At 44.1% G+C, this 20,021-nt stretch overlaps 2 protein-coding genes across 2 annotated transcripts; both read left to right on the top strand.

Annotated features, from left to right (window-relative positions):
* The first annotated feature begins 17,284 nt into the window (after positions 1-17,284).
* LOC147993139 (uncharacterized) lies at positions 17,285-18,471 on the top strand. Its single transcript, XM_087539237.1, has 3 exons — positions 17,285-17,771; positions 17,853-17,911; positions 18,421-18,471. The coding sequence occupies exons 1-3, from the start codon at positions 17,285-17,287 to the stop codon at positions 18,469-18,471; spliced, it is 597 nt and encodes a 198-aa protein (XP_087395363.1).
* Positions 18,472-18,570: 99 nt separating this feature from the next.
* LOC125516873 (uncharacterized) lies at positions 18,571-19,551 on the top strand. Its single transcript, XM_048682157.2, has 3 exons — positions 18,571-18,841; positions 18,933-19,051; positions 19,141-19,551. The coding sequence occupies exons 1-3, from the start codon at positions 18,571-18,573 to the stop codon at positions 19,549-19,551; spliced, it is 801 nt and encodes a 266-aa protein (XP_048538114.2).
* The last annotated feature ends 470 nt before the right edge of the window (positions 19,552-20,021 follow it).

Genomic DNA, 20,021 nt, shown 5'->3' with positions numbered 1-20,021 from the left:
TTTTTAAAAATTCAAATTTAAACTATTTAAAATTTAAAACTAATGGCACTAACAGAAAGTTTATAATTTTTGTGACCTAAAAGCAAAAAGAAATCACAAAAAACTGTAAGTATTTAGTTTTAAGTAGAAATAAAAAATAAATAGAAAACAAATTCTAATTTTATAGTAAAGTTATTCATAAACTAGTGATTCACACAAATTTTTAAAAATTCAAATTTAAACTATTTAAAATTTAAAACTAATGGCACTAACAGAAAGTTTATAATTTTTGTGACCTAAAAGCAAAAAGAAATCACTAAAAAACTGTAAGTATTTAGTTTTAAGTAGAAATAAAAAAATAAAAAACCAAAAAAATATAGAAATAAAAAAGAAAAACCAAAAAAAATGCCACCTACTGGGCCTCCACGGCCTGAATACGACTAGAAACCCTACATGGGCCAGGATTCAGGCCCGCAGAAGGCCCAATAGGCCCACAGGCAAAGCAGTGTCAAATTAGGCCCATAGGCCTGCTGTTCAGAGGAGTTCGAGAGGGAGGAGGCAGCAGAGCTTATAAACCAGTGCCGGCGCCCTTCAGCTAGCGATGTGGGACTAAACTTTTGGGCGCTGGCAGCACAAGGGCATTGGTCCCGGTTGGTGGCACCAACCGGGACTAAAGGGGGCATTGGTCACGGTTCGTGGCACCAACCGGGACCAATGCCACCCTTTAGTCCCGGTTGGTGCCATTAACCGGGACCAATGGGCTTCACTTCCCGCCCTTTGGGCTGCTGAAAATTGGCCTTTGGTCCCGGTTCTTGGCACCAACCGGGACTAAAGGGTGGCATTGGTCCCGGTTGGTGCCACGAACCGGGACCAATGCCCTTGCTATATAACCAGGACTTGTGAAAATTTCACATCTCCCTCGCCTCCCTAGCCAGTTGCCCCCGCCGCCAGGCTGCCCAAATCGCTCGCGCGCTCCTCGTCGCCGTCGCCGCCGCCGGCCGCCATCCCCGTCTCCCCGTGCCCCAGCCCCGCGCCCGAGCCCACGCCGGCCGCCGCCCCGTGCCCCGTCCCCGAGCACGCACGGCCGCGCCCCTGCGCCCCGGCCCACCCCCACCATTGTTGTCGTTGCCGGCGCCCGCCCCCACTGCCGCCCCTGCCTCGACGCCGCCCCTCCTCCCTATTCGGTCCGGCTCCGGCGACCCCCTTTCCTCCCTGTCCCCTCGATCCTCTTCATATAATTTTTTTTCATATAATTTTTTTTCATATGCATATGTTGATTATATGGATGGATGGATGATGTATATGTTCATTATATGGATGGATGGATGATGCATATGTTAATTATATGGATGGATGGATGATGCATATGTTAATTTTTTTAGGCAGATTTTTAGAATTTTTTGTGTATGTATGTTATGTTTATATGTATGTATGTATGTTCATATGTATGTATGTTTATATGCAAAGCATATGCAAAGAAAATGTATGAATGGTCATATGCAAAGAAAAATGTATGTATGGTCATATGCAAAGAAAATGTATGTATGTATGTTCATATGAAAGAAAAATGTATGTATGTATGTTCATATGCATATGCAAAGAAAATGTATGTTCATATAAAAAGGAAAATAAGAAGAGGAAGAAATGAGAAGAAGAGGAGAGGAAGAAGAGGGGAAATAAATAAGAAGATAGATTTTTAGAAAAAATAGTATTTTTTTCTGTTCATAGATTTTTTTGGTGATATTAATTATTGTAAATATGCAAATGTTTGTATATTCATATGAACAATGAATTAGGAAAAACCTTTACTTTTTTCTAAAATTTATATTTGATCATTTTTTAAAAAAAACAAGCAATACTACTTCATGTATTTTTAAGAAAGGAAGAAGAAGAAAAAGAATGAGAGGAAAAAGGAAATAAGAAGAGGAAGAAAGGAGAAGAAGAGGGGAGAGGAAGAAGAGGAGAAATAAATAAGAAGAAGAAAAAAGAAGAAAAAGAAGAGGAGATGAAGAGAAAATATATATTCTATTTTTCTCTTCTTCTCCTCTATTCCTTTCTTCTTCTCCTCTTTTTCTTCTTCTTTTTTTCTTCGACACGTGGGGGGGGGGGTCGAGAACGCCGGACATTCATGAGAGAGGCGAGGAAGAAGGGGAAGAAGAGGGAGAAGAAGAGGAGAGGAAAAAGAGGAAGTCTTCTCCTCTATTCTTTCTTCTCTTCTTTTTTCTTCTTCTTCTTCCTCTTTATTTTATCGGGAACGAGGGTCGTCGAGAGGTCGAGGAGCGGTAGAGGAGAAACCCTAAATAGAAAGTATCGTCGGTGTGAGATACATGTACCGTCGGTGTCGGACACTACACCCACATCCCACAAGTGGCGCGGGCTTCGACGCCCACGTCACTTGTGGGACGTGGATGTAGTGTCCGACACCGAAGGCCACATGTATCTCACACCCATGATACTTGCTAGCTATTTAGGGTTTCCTCTACAGAAAAGAAGAGGAGAAATAAATAAGAAGAAGAAAAAAGAAGAAAAAGAAGAGGAGAAGAAGAAAGGAATAGTGGAGAAGAAGAGAAAATAGAATATATTCTATTTTCTCTTTTCTCCTCTATTCCTTTCTTCTTCTCCTCTTTTTTTTCTTCTTTTCTTCTTCTTCTTCTTCTTAGCCGGAAGTAGAGAGAGGTTTCCTAGTGTCAAAGTATTGAAGAAATCCATGCCTTCATCATTAGCCAGAAGTAACCAGGGCATGTTGGTACGAAGTTCTGCAAAGTTATTCTGGAATGGAGTCCCGGATAGAATAATCCGCTTTTTGGTACGAATTCAGCAAAGGCCTTCCAAATAGCGATATTCGGAAGGCTCTTGCTGAACTTTGTACCAAAAAGCGAATTATCCTATCTGGGACTCCGTTCCAGAACAACTTTGAAGAGCTTCGTACCATCATGCACATGTTACTTTCGCCTAATGATGAAGACATGGTTTTGTTGAATCCTTTGACACTAGGCAACTTCCCGACCCCTCGGCGATCCTCTCGAACATGAGAGGAAGAAGAGGGTCGTCTAGGGGTCGAGGGTTCCAGGGTCGTCGAGGGTTCGAGGGGTCGAGGATCGCCGAGGGGTCGAGAGAGGTTTCCTAGTGTCAAAGTATTGAAGAAATCCATGCCTTCATCATTAGCCGGAAGTAACCAGGGCATGTTGGTACGAAGTTCTGCAAAGTTGTTTTGGAATGGAGTCCCGGATAGAATAATCCGCCTTTTGGTACCAATTCAGCAAAGGCCTTCCAAATAGCGATATTCGGAAGGCTCTTGCTGAACTTTGTACCAAAAGGCGGATTATCCTATCTAGGAGTCCGTTCCAGAACAACTTTGAAGAGCTTCATACCATCATGCACATGTTACTTTCGCCTAATGATGAAGACATGGTTTTGTTGAATCCTGAGACACTACGCAACCTCCCGACCCCTCGGCGATCCTATCGAACATGAGAGGAAGAGGAGGATAAAAAAAGAAGAGGAAGAAGAAAAAAAGAGGAGAAGAAAGAACATAGGAGATCTTCTCCTGTATTCTTTCTTCTCCTCTTATTTTTCTTCTTCTTCCTCTTTTTTTTATCGGGAACGAGGGTCGTCGAGGGACATAGATGTAGCGTCGTCGTTGTCGATATATACCCCCTCCCGATAGCTTACTATGATTAGGTAGCTAGTTCTACGTTTGGCACTAATATATCCATCTATCATGTGTGAATAATAATTGCCATGTTGTAAATATTTGTAGAAACTATGGACACCGCCCTAGACGAAGCAACAAAAGAAGCATTGTTGAGGGACATAATCGCAGAAGGAAGTGATGCCATCTCGTTGTTTCTCAACGAAACCGATGGTCTGGAAGGAGAGGGTGAACACGCTGGCTACGGTGACCTAATGCCGGTGCAAGAAGAAGAACATGAGGACGGCTCCGGTGACCGAACCGAGTCCGGCCAGGTATATATATTAGTTAAGCCTATGCTGACTAGCTGATTGATGCATTCATTGTTTTGGTATGTACACATATTAATTAAGTCTTTGTTCTTTTTTCTAGCCCTCCGGATCGAGCACAACTTCGGTAAAGAGACGAGGCCCGAAGAAAAAGTTGAGCTCGGATGAAAAGTTTGAGATCATAGCAATCGCGCCCGACGGCCAACCTATTGAACCCCTCCGGACAAAGAGCGCATTTGTTGCTCAGTGCGGGGTTCTGGTTAGGGACAAGATCTCGATAAGCATCCAGCAATGGTTTAAGCCGGCTACAGAAGACCCTGAGGTCTCTTATGTCAATGATATGCAGAAAAATGATCTTTGGACTGCGCTGAAGTCAAATTTCACCCTACCGCCTGAGGATAATCCAGAGAACCCAGTTAAAGAGAAATTAATCAAGTCTTTTGCTCTGAAGAGGATGGCAGAACTATTCAGGAGGTGGAAGAAAGAGCTGAATAAGTTTGTCAAAAATAATGAGACACCAGAATTTAAGGGCAGATATGAGAATATCAGAGATCACTGGCCCGCATTTGTGGCCCACAAGACATCGGAAAAGAGTAAGAAGATGTCGGCGACAAACAAGCAAAATGCTGCGAAGAAGAAGCTTCACCATCGCACGGGGTCAGGTGGCTACCTCGTAGCCCGGCCTAAGTGGTCCAAGACTGAGAATGATCTGGTTCATAAAGGGATCGAACCAGAGACAATTAACTGGCCAGACCGTTGCCGGACTTGGTTCTTCGGGGCTGGCGGAACACTGGACCCTGTAACAGGGAAGTGCATTTGGACGAACGATCAAATGGACATACCAGTCAGTAAGCTTAAGCAGTATATCGAAGCAGCGTAGGAAGGGACGTTCTTTCTAGACAGAGAGAACGACGAGCTCACAATGGCCCTCGGGAATCCTGAGCACCCTGGACGGACACGAGGCACGCCGGGCTCCGTTCCGTGGAAGGTTGGGTTTCCGGACGCAGGCGGTTACAAATCCCATGAGAGGAGGAAAAAAGTGCAGCAGACCCAAATGCAGGCGCTGTAAGCAAGGGTAGACGCGATAGAGGAACGAGAAGCAAATCGCAGCAAACGTACTGCCGAAGCCTCCCCCGAAGCTACCCCGCCATCTCAGCGCAGAAGCAGCGTGGCTTCCATCGAGCTGCTTCAGCCGGAGCATGCCTTGACGGCTCCTGCCAGCTATCCCGTGGATGCTATAACAGAGTCTCAAAATTGCCACCTTATGACGCAATGGATGAATTTGAAGGTCAAGGCGGCTGTTGGCTCTATTTTTCCTACTGAACCCGGCGCAACTTTTCACTGCCGGCCGATTCCAGAAGGATATGCTAGGGTGATGGTGGATGAGATAACGGAGGGATTTGAGGACCTCTAGCTTGACCACCCTACCGGTGAAGGGGAGACTCGGCTGGGGTCTACTCTGAAGACTCCATGCCTATGGCGGAAGGAGCTCATCAACCTTCCGAACTGGACGCCACCGCCTCCTCCTCCTCCTCCGGTGAGTCAGGGCACTCCGCCTCCACCGCCTCCTCCTCCGGCGAGTGACGATCAGGGCCCTCGGCCGGCTCCTTCTCCGGCGCGCGGCGGCACTCCACCTCCTCCGCCTGCGCCGACGCGCCCGAGCAGCCAGCCTCCTCCTTCTCCGCCTCGTCAGCAAGGGCGGAAGAGACCTGCCACCGCTCCAGCTGCTCCGGCGCGTCGTAGTCCTTCTCCTCCGCATCTTAAGCAAGTAAAGAAGACAACCGCTACGTCTGCTCGGTTGGCGTCTAGCAGTACAACCAGAGGCGGGAGGACATACAGATTCGGTCCTTCTCTGAAGACTCCAGAGAAGTTACCATACGAGAGGACCCAGGAGGAGAACGCCGAGATCGCGCGAGAAGAAGTGAAGAAATTCTTTGAAGGGGTGAAAGCAAAGAAACATCCACCTCCGGAGGAGAAGGTAGATCGGGTGAAAGTGAAGCGCACTTTGGCTGCCCTGACAAAACCACCGAAGTCTGATTCGCCGAAAGGAAACTATGACCGCATTGTTGGAAAGGAATTTGCCGAAGCGGAGCGGTCGGGAAGTACTGTCAGTGATCAAAGACTGAAAGAATGACGAGCTGGGAAACAAATTGCCCAGCTCGGCGAACAAGCGAAGCAATCGTGCCCCCCGCTCAAGGTGCCTAGCCACAACGTCGATAATGATCCGAGGATGGTGCCCGGTTATAGCAATCTTGCAGATTACCTGCCCGACGAAGTACATTATGAACCCATGGACGTGCAGATACAAAGATATGAGTACGGGAAGCCTCTCGTCAAAGATGAAAGATCTTTATCAACGATGATGCGAAGATTGCATGATTGGTACTTGAAAATCTGCAGAGACTCTGGGGGAGGAGTACTTTGTATGCGAGAGTTAAACCGGAGCATGACCTCGTTGGAATTGATCTGTTGCCTGTTCCATTTGAGGAGTTCTATCAGTTTTTCAACCAATTGGCCCTCGATAAAGCAACGGTCACCTGCTACTGTCTGTAAGTACTACTACTTCTGTCATTAAGTACTCTATATAGCTCAGCTCTTTCATTGCATGTATTTATAATTATCCTCACTATATTATGCAGATTGAAGATCGTCGAATTGAAGAAAAGACAAGTCGGTGATATTGGGTTCATTAACACAAATCTCATAGATGCAACTCAGGTTAAACTTCATGCCGCAGCTACCGAGGCCAGCTTGCTACGATCGTTCGTAATAAATCAAAACAAAGATATAATACTCTTTCCTTACAACTTCAGGTGAGTGTTACTGTCTTGTGCGTATTTGGTTTCCCTTATATATTAGTCAAGGTTATAGTAATGTAATTGATGAGTTATGCATGCGTGTGCAGTTTCCACTATATTCTCCTACATATTAAGCTTGAGCAGGGACTAGTAACCGTCTTAGACTCAAGACGAAAAGATCCCAAGGACTATGCAGACATGACTCAAATACTCGAGAAGTAAGTTAAATCGATCATTATCCACCATATCAGCAACTTTGTTCATTTTCTGATATATCAAGTAATTGTTTTCTTTGTCCGGCAGGGTTTGGAGAAAATTCACCAGGAAAGCTCCGGGACTGCCGAAGGAGCTGCAATTTAGACACCCGAAAGTAAGTACTAGCTATAGTAGCATTTTAAGCGCATCTACTAGTCATTCAAGCGCTAGTTTCATCAATACCATTTGGTATTCTTGCTTATCAGTTTGATTAACCTCTATTTCTTGTAAAGTGGTTGTGGCAGGAACAAGGGAATGATTTCTGTGGATACTATGTTTGCGTGTCCATCCGCCACACAACCTGTGAGCGGGGCTACACTGACGAACAATATGAAGTACGTAAATAACAACATTCACAATTTTATTTTATTACCATCATTTGTGTTGAGTTTCATTCATTCATATATATATATATATGTATTGACCCCCTTCTTTAAATTAGATGTTTCGGAAGCGGGATGAACTCCTAGCACCAGCTCGCATGCGAGGAATTCAAGAGGAATTGGCGGCATTCTTTCTTGACCACGTGATCCCTGAAGACGGAGAATTCTATGTGGACCCTGAGTCCGTATGATTATATTTGTAAGAGATAATTATTGTATATATGTAGCCGGTAGTGTCAGATAGATATACGAGAACTTGTTGTTCGACCAATCTCTCAGAGAAGGAGAGGTGGTCGATATCACTTCTCTCTGTATATATGCATATATGTTCATGACGATCTTTCTGTTTCCTTCGTTTGCTTACTAGCTAGCTAGCGTGTCTAGTCCTCTCTATATACGTATGTATAGTACGTAGCGTCGACCAAGCACGGACATAACAGAGGACACTTCTCTCTATTAATTATAACTAGCTAACACAATATATGAAACACCTAAATTAACCCCCCAAAACCCCCAACCCCCCCCCCCTTTAAAAAAAACCCCAGCCACAGAAGTGCTGACGCGTGGATGCCTATTGGTCCCGGTTGGTGCCACCAACCGGGACCAAAGGGTCTCCTGGCTGGGCTCTGCGCACTGCCCACGTGGAGGGCCTTTAGTCCCGGTTCTGGATTGAACCGGGACTAAAGGGGGGAGGTATTAGTACCGACACTTTAGTCCCGGTTCCTGAACCGGGACTAAAGGCCCTTACGAACCGGGACTATAGGCCCTTTTTCTACCAGTGATACTAAGAAAAGATTGATGCTTGATAATTGTTTTGAGATATGGAGGTGATAATATCGAAGTCATGCTAGTTGAGTAGTTGTGAATTTGAGAAATGCTTGAGTTGAAGTTTGCAAGTCCCGTAGCATGCACGTATGGTAAACGTTATGTAACAAATTTGAAACATGAGGTGTTATTTGATTGTCCTCCTTATGTGTGGCGGTCGGGGACGAGCGATGGTCTTTTCCTACCAATCTATTCCCCTAGGAGCATGCGCGTAATGCTTTGGTTTTTGACGACTTGTAGATTTTTGCAATAAGTATATGAGTTCTTTATGACTAATGTTGAGTCCATGGATTATACGCACTCTCACCCTTCCATCATTGCTAGCCTCTTCGGTACCATGCATTGCCCTTCTCACATCGAGAGTTGGCGCAAACTTCGCCGGTGCATCCAAACCCCGTGATATGATACGCTCTTTCACACATAAACCTCCGTATATCTTCCTCAAAACAGCCACCATACCTACCTATTATGGCATTTCCATAGCCATTCCGAGATATATTGCCATGCAACTTTCCACCATACCGTTCATCATGACACATTCATCATTGTCATATTGCTTAGCATGATCATGTAGTTGACATAGTATTTGTGGCAAAGCCACCGTTCATAATTCTTTCATACATGTCACTCTTGATTCATTGCATATCCCGGTACACCGCCGAAGGCATTCATATAGAGTCATACTTTGTTCTAGTGTCGAGTTGTAATCATTGAGTTGTAAATAAATAGAAGTGTGATGATCATCATTCTAGAGCATTGTCCCAAGTGAGGAATAAAAAAAAGAGAAAGGCCATAAAAAAGAGAAGGCCCCAAAAAAAGAATGAGAGAAAAAGAGAGAAGGGACAATGTTACTATCCTTTGCCACACTTGTGCTTCAAAGTAGCACCATAATCTTCATGATAGAGAGTCTCTTGTTTCGTCATTTTCATATACTAGTGGGAATCTTTCATTATAGAACTTGGCTTGTATATTCCAACAATGGGCTTCCTCAAATGCCCTAGGTATTCATGAGCAAGCAAGTTGGATGCACACCCACTTAGTTTCTTTTGTTGAGCTTTCATACATTTATAGCTCTAGTTTATCCGTTGCATGGCAATCCCTACTCCTTGAAATCGATGGGCATCTCCATAGCCCATTGATTAGCCTCGTTGATGTGAGATCTTCTCCTTTTTGTCTTCTCCACATAACTCCCATCATCATATTCTATTCCACCCATAGTGCTATATCCATGGCTCACGCTCATGTATTGCGTGAAGGTTTATGAGTTTGAGATTATTAAAGTATGAAACAATTGCTTGGCTTATCGTCGGGGTTGTGCATGATAAGAGCATTCTTGTGTGACAAAAATGGAGCATGACTAAACTATATGATTTTGTAGGGATGAGCTTTCTTTGGCCATGTTATTTTGAGAGGACATAATTTCTTAGTTAGTATGCTTGAACTATTATTATTTTTATGTCAATATGAACTTTTGTCTTGAATCTTTCGGATCTGAATATTCATACCACAATTGAGAAGATTTACATTGAAATTATGCCAAGTAGCACTCCGCATCAAAAATTCTCTTTTTATCATTTACCTACTCGAGGACGAGCAGGAATTAAGCTTGGGGATGCCTGATACGTCTCCAACGTATCTATAATTTTTGATTGCTCCATGCTATATTATCTACTGTTTTGGACTATATTCGGCTTTATTTTCCACTTTTATATTATTTTTGGGACTAACCTATTAACCGGAGGCCCAACCCAGAATTCATGTTTTTTGCCTATTTCAGTGTTTCGGAGAAAAAGAATATCAAACTTAGTCCAAACGGAATGAAACCTTCGGGCCCGTGATTTTGTCACCAAACGTGATCCAGGAGACTTGGAGCCTACGACAAGGACCAAAAGAGGCGGTCACGAGGGTGGGGGCACGCCCCCCTAGGGCGTGCCCCCTGCGTCGTGGGCCCCTCGGAGCTCCACCGACGTACTCCTTCCTACTATATATACCTACGTACCCCCAAACGATCAAAAACGGAGCCAAAAACCTAATTCCACCGCCGCAACTTTCTGTATCCACGAGATCCCATCTTGGGGCCTGTTCCGGAGCTCCGCCGGAGAGGGCCGTCATCACAGAGGGCTTCTACATCATCATAGCCTCTCCGATGAAGTGTGAGTAGTTTACCTCAGACCTTCGGGTCCATAGTTAGTAGCTAGATGGCTTCTTCTCTGTTTTTGGATCTCAATACAATGTTCTCCCCCTCTCTCGTGGAGATCTATTAGATGTAATCTTCTTTTTGCGGTGTGTTTGTTGAGACCGATGAATTGTGGGTTTATGATCAAGTCTATCTATGAACAATATTTGAATATTCTCTGAATTCTTTTATGTATGATTGGTTATCTTTGCAAGTCTCTTCGAATTATCTGTTTGGTTTGGCCTACTAGATTGGTTTTTCTTGCAATGGGAGAAGTGCTTAGCTTTGGGTTCAATCTTGTGGTGTCCTTTCCCAGTGACAGAAGGGGCAGCAAGGCATGTATTCTATTGTTGCCATCGAGGATAACAAGATGGGGTTTTTATCATATTGCATGAAACTATCCCTCTACATCATGTCATCTTGCTTAAGGCGCTACTCTGTTTTTAACTTAATACTCTAGATGCATGCTGGATAGCAGTCGATGAGTGGAGTAATAGTAGTAGATGCAGGCAGGAGTCTGTCTACTTGTCTCGGACGTGATGCCTATATACATGATCATACCTAGATATTCGCATAACTATGCTCAATTCTGTCAATTGCTCAATAGTAATTTGTTCACCCACCGTAGAATACTTATGCTCTTGAGAGAAGCCACTAGTGAAATCTATGGCCCCCAGGTCTATTCTCATCATATCAATCTCCATCACTTTATATTTGCTTTGCTTTTTTTACTTTGCCTTTTACATTTCACTTTGCATCTATATACCAAAAATACCAAAAATATTATCTATCAGATCTCACTCCCGTAAGTGACCGTGAAGGGATTGACAACCCCTAATCGCATTGGTTGCGAGGAGCTATTGTTTTTGTGTAGGTATGAGGGACTCGAGCGTAGCCTCCTACTGGATTGATACCTTGGTTCTAAAAAAACTGAAGGAAATACTTACGCTACTTTGCTGCATCATCCTCTCCTCTTCGGGGAAATCCAACGCAGCGCTCAAGAGGTAGCAGTACCTTCGGTGCTGGGATCGGTCGATCGTGAAGACGTACGACTACATCATCCGTGTTGTCATAACGCTTCCTCTTACTGTCTACGAGGGTACGTAGACAACACTCTTCCCTCTCGTTGCTATGCATCACCATGATCTTGCGTGTGCGTAGGAAAGTTCTTGATATTACTACGTTTCCCAACACAAACATCACAAATGAATAACATCAAAGGGAAAAGTAGCAATTGATGAAGATGAAGAAAACGGTAGGCGAACGTGTTTTCCTATGCGACAAGCATGACAAGTATGAGCCGCTAATTTATTACATGAAAAGGGAAAAGTGCTCAAAATTTATGAAGAGCGTCGGCGACGAGATGACCAAGACGAGCGTGCCAAAGTGAAACGTCGGCATGAAGTGCAACCGGTCCGCTGTGCGTAGAAGCACCTCATGGTAGAGATCATTGGGAGAGTCACATCAGTGCAGAACCCTCCGGGAGCAAGCATCCTTGACAGAAAAACCGAGAGCGTGAAACTCAACAGTGACAGGATTTTCACGAGTAAGAGTACAAACAGAACATAGGTTTTTAATTAAGGATGGTGAAACGAGCACATTATTGAGTTTTAAAGAAGAAGAAGGTAATGGGAGGGAGGACGAACCATGATGAGTGATGGGGAGAGAGCTCCCATCACCAACCTGAAGGAAATATGCCCTAGAGGCAATAATAAAGTTATTATTTATTTCCTTATTTCATTTTAAATGTTTATTATTCATGCTAGAATTGTATTAACCAGAAACATAATACATGTGTCAATACATAGACAAACAGAGTGTCACTAGTATGCCTCTACTTGACTAGCTCGTTAATCAAAGATGGTTATGTTTCCTAACCATGGACAAAGAGTTGTTATTTGATTAACGGGATCACATCATTAGGAGAATGTTGTGATTGACATGACCCATTCCGTTAGCTTAGCACTTGATCGTTTAGTATGTTGCTATTGCTTTCTTCATGACTTATACATGTTCCTACGACTATGAGATTATGCAACTCCCGTTTACCGGAGGAACACTTTGTGTGCTACCAAACGTCACAACGTAACTGGGTGATTATAAAGGTGCTCTACAGGTGTCTCCGAAGGTACTTGTTGGGTTGGCATATTTTGAGATTAGGATTTGTCGCTCCGATTGTTGGAGAGGTATCTCTAGGCCCTCTCGGTAACGCACATCACTTAAGCCTTGCAAGCAATGCAACTAATGAGTTAGTTGTGAGATGATGTATTACAGAACGAGTAAAGAGACTTACCGGTAACGAGATTGAACTAGGTATTGAGATACCGACGATCGAATCTCGGGCAAGTAACATACCGATGACAAAGGGAACAACGTATGTTGTTATGCGGTCTGACCGATAAAGATCTTCGTAGAATATGTGGGAGCCAATATGATCATCCAGGTTCCGCTATTGGTTATTGATCGGAGACATGTCTTGGTCATGTCTACATAGTTCTCGAACCCGTAGGGTCCGCACGCTTAAGGTTTCGTTGACAGTTTTATTATGAGTTTATGAATTTTGATGTACCTAAGGTTGTTCGGAGTCCCGGATGTGATCATGGACTTGACGAGGAGTCTCGAAATGGTCGAGACATAAAGATCGATATATTAGACGACTATATTTGGACACCGAAAAGGTTCTGGGTGAGACTGGGACAATACCGGATCACCGGGAGGTTATCGGAACCCCCCGGGAGGTATATGGCCCTATTGGGCCTTAATGGAAAGGAGGGGAAAGGAGCAAGGGAGGGGGCGCCCCCCCCAAGCCCAATCTGAATTGGGAGGGGGGTCGCCCCCGTCTCCTTCCTCCCTCCTTCCTCTTCCTTCCCTCTCCTACTCCTAATAGGAAAAGGGGGAGTCCTACTCCCGGTGGGAGTTGGACTCCCCCCTTGGGCGCGCCACCCTCCTTGGCCGCCCCCCTCCTCCACTCCTTTATATACGAAGGAGGGGGGCACCCCATAAACACACAAGTTGATCAAGTTGATCGTCTCTTAGCCGTGTGCGGTGCCCCCCTCCACCATAATCCTCGATAATATTGTAGCGGTGCTTAGGCGAAGCCCTGCGACGGTAGAACATCATATCGTCACCACGCCGTTGTGCTGATGGAACTCTTCCCCGACACTTTGCTGGATCGGAGTCCCGGGATCGTCATCGAGCTGAACGTGTGCAAGAACTCGGAGGTGCCGTAGTTTCGGTGCTTGATCGGTCGGGCCGTGAAGACGTGCGACTACATCAACCGCGTTGTTATAACGCTTCCGCTTTCGGTGTACAAGGGTACGTGGACAACACTCTTCCCTCTCGTTGCTATGCATCACCATGATCTTGCGTGTGCGTAGGAAATTTTTTGAAATTACTACGTTCTCCAACAGTGGCATTCGAGCCTGGTTTTATGCGTAGATGTCATATGCACAAGTAGAACACAAGTGAGTTGTGGGCGATATAAGTCATACTGGTTACTAGCATGTCATACTTTGGTTCGATGGTATTGTTGGATGAAGCGGCCCGGACCGACATTACGCGTACGCTTACGCGAGACTGGTTCTACCGACGTGCTTTGCACACAGGTGGCTGGCGGGTGTCAGTTTCTCCAACTTTAGTTGAACCGAGTGCGGCTACGCCCGGTCCTTGCAAAGGTTAAAACAGCACCAACTTGACAATCTATCGTTGTGGTTTTGATGCGTAGGTAAGAATGGTTCTTGCTAAGCCCATAGCAGCCACGTAAAACTTGCAACAACAAAGTGGAGGACGTCTAACTTGTTTTTGCAGGGCATGTTGTGATGTGATATGGTCAAGGCATGATGCTGAATTTTATTGTATGAGATGATCATGTTTTGTAACCGAGTTATCGGCAACTGGCAGGAGCCATATGGTTGTCGCTTTATTGTATGCAATGCAATCGCGATGTAATTCTTTACTTTATTACTAAACGGTAGTGATAGTCGTGGAAGCATAAGATTGGCGAGACGACAACGATGCTACGATGAAGATCAAGGTGTCGCGCCGGTGACGATGGTGATCATGACGGTGCTTCGAAGATGGAGATCACCATCACAAGATGATGATGGCCATATCATATCACTTATATTGATTGCATGTGATGTTTATCTTTTATGCATCTTATCTTGCTTTGATTTACGGTAGCATTATAAGATGATCCCTTACTAAATTATCATAGTAAAAGTGTTCTCCCTGAGTATGCACCGTTGCGAAAGTTCTTCGTGCTGAGACACCACGTGATGATCGGGTGTGATAGGCTCTACGTTCAAATACAACGGGTGCAAAACAGTTGCACACGCGGAATACTCAGGTTAAACTTGACGAGCCTAGCATATAACAGATATGGCCTCGGAACACGGAGACCGAAAGGTCGAGCATGAATCATATAGTAGATATGATCAACATATTGATGTTCATCGTTGAAACTACTCCATCTCACATGATGATCGGACATGGTTTAGTTGATTTGGATCACGTGATCACTTAGAGGATTAGAGGGATGCCTATCTAAGTGGGAGTTCTTAAGTAATATGATTAATTGAACTTTAATTTATCATGAACTTAGTCCTGGTAGTATTAGCATATCTATGTTCTAGATCAATAGCTCGCGATGTTGCTCCCCGTTTATTTTTGATATGTTCCTAGAGAAAAACTATGTTGAAAATTTTTAGTAGCAATGATGCGAACTAGCTCCGTAATCTGAGGTTTATCCTCATTGCTGCACAGAACAATTATGTCCTTGATGCACCGCTAGGTGACAGACCGATTGCAGGAGAAAAAACAGACATTATGAACGTTTGGCAAGCTCAATATGATGACTACTTGATAGTTTAAGTGCACCATGCTTAAACGCTTAGAATCGGGACTTCAAAGACGTTTTGAACGTCATGGACCATATGAGATGTTCCCGGAATTGAAGTTAATATTTCAAGCAAATACCCGAGTTGAGAGATTTGAAGTCTCCAACAAGTTCTATAGCTAAAAATGGAGGAGAATAGCTCAAGCAGTGAGCTTGTGCTCAGATTGTCTGGGTACTATAATCACTTGAATCAAATGGGAGTTAATCTTCCAGATAAGATAGTGATTGATAGAATTCTCTAGTCACCATCACCAAGTTAGTAGAACTTCATGATGAACTATAATATGCAAGGGATAACGGAAACAATTCCCAAGCTCTTCGTGATGCTGAAATCGACGAAGGTAGAAATCAAGAAAAACATCAAGTGTTGATGGTTAACAAGACCACTAGTTTCAAGAAAAGGGCAAAGAGAAGAAGGGGAATTTCAAGAAGAACAGCAAGCAAGTTGCTGCTCAAGCGAAGAAGCCCAAGTCTGGACCTAAGCCTGAGACTAAGTGCTTCTACTGCAAAGGGACTGGTCGCTGGAAGCGGAACTACCCCAAATATTTGGTGGATAAGAAGGATGGCAAAGTGAACAAAGGTATATTTGATATACATGTTTTTGATGTGTACTTTAATAGTGTTTATAGCAACCCCTCAGTATTTGATACTGGTTCAGTTGCTAAGAGTAGTAACTCGAAACAGGAGTTGCAGAATAAACAGAGACTAGTTAAGGGTGAAGTGACGATGTGTGTTGGAAGCACTTTTCAAAATATCGGCCGATATACCGATAAATCGGCCGATTTATCGCTTATCGGGGTCTAACCAGTAAGATAAACGCATATCCCCTGAGTTTATCGGTCTGGCCGATTTATCAATTGTCAGAGCGATTTATCGGCAGTCAGAGCAATTTTGGCCAGTAAATCCTGGGGGCCCACCTATCTGAAATCCCAAAAAAATCTCCTGTAGCGCACCGCCTTCCCCAGAACCCTCGCGCGGGACACATCCCTCCCGAGTCCCGATAGGGTTTGGCATTTGGGCTTCGCCAGCAGTCGCTCCCCGCGATTCACCACGCCGCCGCCACCATGGTCTCCTCCGGCGGCCGGACCTAGCTCGCCCGTCCCTCACCTCGTCCCCCTGTCCAGCACCGCCCCGCACCTCATCGGCTCATCCCCATCTCCAGCACCGCCCCGCACCTCGTCCCTCATCTCATCCCCGTCTCCAGCACCGGCTGATCGCGCCCAGTCCTTGAGGATTCCACACAGCGGCGCCCCGTCCTTGAGGCTTCCACACGGCGGCACCTAGGAGCAGGACGTCTGGAGCAGCTCCCCGCCCACACCCCTCCCCAGGATCCAGCAGCGGCGTGCCTCAACCCCCCGCCAACCCTTCATCCACGGTCGAGAGCAGCAGGAGCTCCACACGCCACGACATGGATTCTTCTCATTCCCGATTCTATTCTCTGGACAAGTAGTGATGCATGCTTGTTGATTTATTTTGCTTGAGTTATGTAGATGGCTGATTGTATTAGGAAAATTTTAATTATATTAGTCAATTATTGCTTCATTAGTAAACTATGTAGATGGCTGATACATGGTTGTTTCCTTTATTTATGTATATGCTGATGCATGGTTTTTTCCTTTTATTTATGTAGATGGCTGGTTCAGGTTCATCTCAAGTTGCAAGTTCATCACTTAAGAGGAAGTCGGATGACATGGCTTGGGAGTTTGCCGAGTTCATTGATCCTAGTGATCCGCAAAGGCTCAAGTGCAAGCTTTGTGGAAAAGTTATGTCGGGAGGGGTCACTAGGATGAAGGAGCACATTGGGCAGATCAAAGGCGCTGTGACTAGCTGTATGCAAGCTACACAAGATCAGATTACTCGAGCTTTTGCATCACACGAGTCACCAAAGAGGAAGAAATTGGCAAAGCAAAAGCGTGAAGAAGAAGTTAAAGCTGCAGTCACCATAGAGGTCAACGAGGATGATCAAGAATAGCTGAATGAAGTTGGTGAAGGTACTCCAAAGAAGGGGGCAATGGATCAATATCTTGCACCAATTGATCCTTCGATCCCGTTGAAATCTAAAGAACAACAGACTATAAATGATAGTGTTGATAAGGAAATAAGCTACAAAGTTGGGCAATATTTGGCTAGATGGATGTACAAGAAAAATGTACCCTTCAATGCTATCAATGATGATGATTTCAAACAGTTTTATGAGGCTCTTGGTCGCTATGGTCCTGATTGGAAGCAACCCTCCCAATATATGATCAGGGAGAAGATGTTGGTGCAGGAGGTGGAAAGGACTAGGGATTTGTTGAAGCCACATGAGGTCGAGAGGGCGGATACGGGGTGCTCTGTCATGACTGATGCTTGGACGGACAAGAAAAAGAGGAGCATCATGAACTTGTGCGTGCATTGCAAGTTGGGGACCATCTATCTTGGATCAAAGGAGGCGTCGGCCGATGCACATACAAGTCTATACATTTTCAATTATGTGGATGAATGCATTGAGAAAATAGGTATGAATCATCTTCAACTTGCTCTCATTCGTTTCTTTTCAAGTTTATTACTTGCTGAAAATTACTTATTGTGTTTTGTAGGTGCTGAAAATGTTGTGCAAGTAGTCACGGATAATGCTTCAAACAACATGGGAGCAAAGGTGATGTTGAAAGATAAAAGGCCCAAGTTATTTTGGACCTCGTGTGCAACTCACACCATCAACTTGATGGTAGAAGCGGTTGCAAAGTTGAAGCATTTTGGTTCTACAATAACCAAAGCCAAAGAAATGACTACTTTCCTTTATGCACATCATACTACATTGGCCTTGATGAGGTCCTATACAAAAAAGAGAGACATTGTTAGACCGGGGGTGACTAGATTTGCTTTGGCATTTCTTACCTTGCAAAGTCTTGATGCTGAGAGGAAGCAACTAAAGGAAATGTGTTGTAGTGATACGTGGGAAGGATGCAAGCACACGAGAACAAAGAAAGGGAAGGTGGCTCATGCTGCAATAATGAGTAGGGCATTTTGGAAAAATGTGTCTCTTTGCCTTAACGTATTGTTTACTAAACTTCAAATTGTTCTTGTGTATGTTGGAATGCATGTGTATATGTTAAATACTAATGTTGTGCACTTGTGCTTGGGTATGTTGGAAACTTGGAATGGAAGGTTTTTGAGCCATTGGTGAAGATACTTTGGTTGGCTGATGGCGATGGATAGTCCATGGACTCTATGTATGGAGAAATAATAGAGGCAAAGAAGGCAATATTGGTTGCGGTTGATAATTCGGACAAGGACTATAGGGCGATCACAACGGCCATGGAGAGCAAGATGAATGGGAGGGTAGATACCCCATTGCACATGGCTGCATATGCCTTGAATCCATATTATAGTTATGCTACCACAAGCATCTTTACCGATGTGGAAGTCATGTCTGGCTTGATGGAAGTTATTGAGCAATTTTATCTCGATGATGATGAGAAGCAAAACAAAGTGCTTAACATTGACTTGCCCAAATTTAAAAAGAAGGAAGGCATGTTTGGGAAGGTGGCTGCCACCAAAGCAATTAGCAATGCAAATTTCAATGCCGGTAAGCTTGTTCCCAAGATAATATTGTCATATTGCAATTCTGAATTTTTTGGGCTGATGCATACTACTTTGTATTTTTCCTTTAAATGTAGGGGAGTGGTGGGCAACTTATGGATTACAAACTCCTACATTGATGCACATTGCTTTGAGGATACTCAACTTGACCACAAGTTCATCCGGATGTGAAAGAAATTGGAGTGTTTTTGAACAAGTAAGTCTCAACTTGCAAATACTCAAATTTGATCCGTATATTATTTTTGACAGAATGTAAATCACTAAGCTTCATTTCGCAATTTTTAGGTGGATGCAAAGAGGAGAAATAAACTAGACGTGCATCGTAGGGACGATCTAGTTTATATTCAATTCAATGGAAGAATGATAGACAAGAGGAAGAAGTACTCCTCATCTTGTGATGTTCTTCTTGGTGAAGATGCTTCCATGGTACAAGATTGGATATGTGAAGGTGCTTACGTTGATGCTGCGGAGGAGGTTGATGCGGAGGAGGTTGATGCAATGGGAGCTTCCGAGTTTGTTGAGCTACGTAGAAGTGCAAGAGTGAGAGAACTTCATGAAGTGGAAGAATTTGTTTCCGATGGGGAAGAATCTGATCACGGGCTTGTCAATGAGGATGACATAGACTTCGAGTCCGATGATGATGGGGTGATACTAGGTGCCAATGAAGATGAGGAGGGGGACCCGATGGAGCCTTAATGGGGCTTCAAGCCTTCAATGCTTTGCACTATGTGTGCTTTTTTATGTTTGCTAGCTATTTATTTCAGTTGTGACTTGTGAGAGAACTATGAACCACTATGCGTGCTGTTTGCTAGTTTCCTATTTTGCTTTGTCATGCAATGATGCAGCTATGCAAAGCTATGGTTATTTATGACCTTACTATGTAATATGTATTGCTGGACTATGCTTATTTCTCATTGTTTATCATGTGTGTGCACCTACATTTTGCAATTTATTTGATTTTTGAAGGCTTGGAGCACAACTGACGGTACATGGTCATGTACGTCCTTGTGTGTGTGTGTGCGTGTGTACTGTTTAATATACTAATACATCATTTTTTAAGGCTTGGAGCACAACGTGATGGTAGATGGTCATGTATGTGCTTGTGTATGTGTGCAGTGTGTAATATATTAATATAGCATATTTTTTAAGGCTTAGAGGAGAATTTA

This window comes from Triticum urartu, chromosome 1A (genome assembly GCF_056163025.1).
Source record: "Triticum urartu cultivar PI428250 chromosome 1A, HENAU_Tu73, whole genome shotgun sequence".
In the NCBI taxonomy this organism is placed as follows: Eukaryota; Viridiplantae; Streptophyta; class Magnoliopsida; order Poales; family Poaceae; genus Triticum; species Triticum urartu.
This window is presented reverse-complemented; position numbering and strand designations above follow the sequence as displayed.

Excerpts from the sequence above, each read along its gene's own strand:
- LOC147993139 (XM_087539237.1), top strand. The coding sequence starts at position 17,285 with ATGGATCAATATCTTGCACCAATTGATCCTTCGATCCCGTTGAAATCT. Across the intron at positions 17,772-17,852 it reads TGAATGCATTGAGAAAATAG|GTGCTGAAAATGTTGTGCAA; the intron begins GTATGAATCATC and ends TGTGTTTTGTAG. Across the intron at positions 17,912-18,420 it reads CAAACAACATGGGAGCAAAG|GTTTTTGAGCCATTGGTGAA; the intron begins GTGATGTTGAAA and ends TTGGAATGGAAG.
- LOC125516873 (XM_048682157.2), top strand. The coding sequence starts at position 18,571 with ATGGAGAGCAAGATGAATGGGAGGGTAGATACCCCATTGCACATGGCT. Across the intron at positions 18,842-18,932 it reads CAATGCAAATTTCAATGCCG|GGGAGTGGTGGGCAACTTAT; the intron begins GTAAGCTTGTTC and ends CTTTAAATGTAG. Across the intron at positions 19,052-19,140 it reads ATTGGAGTGTTTTTGAACAA|GTGGATGCAAAGAGGAGAAA; the intron begins GTAAGTCTCAAC and ends CGCAATTTTTAG.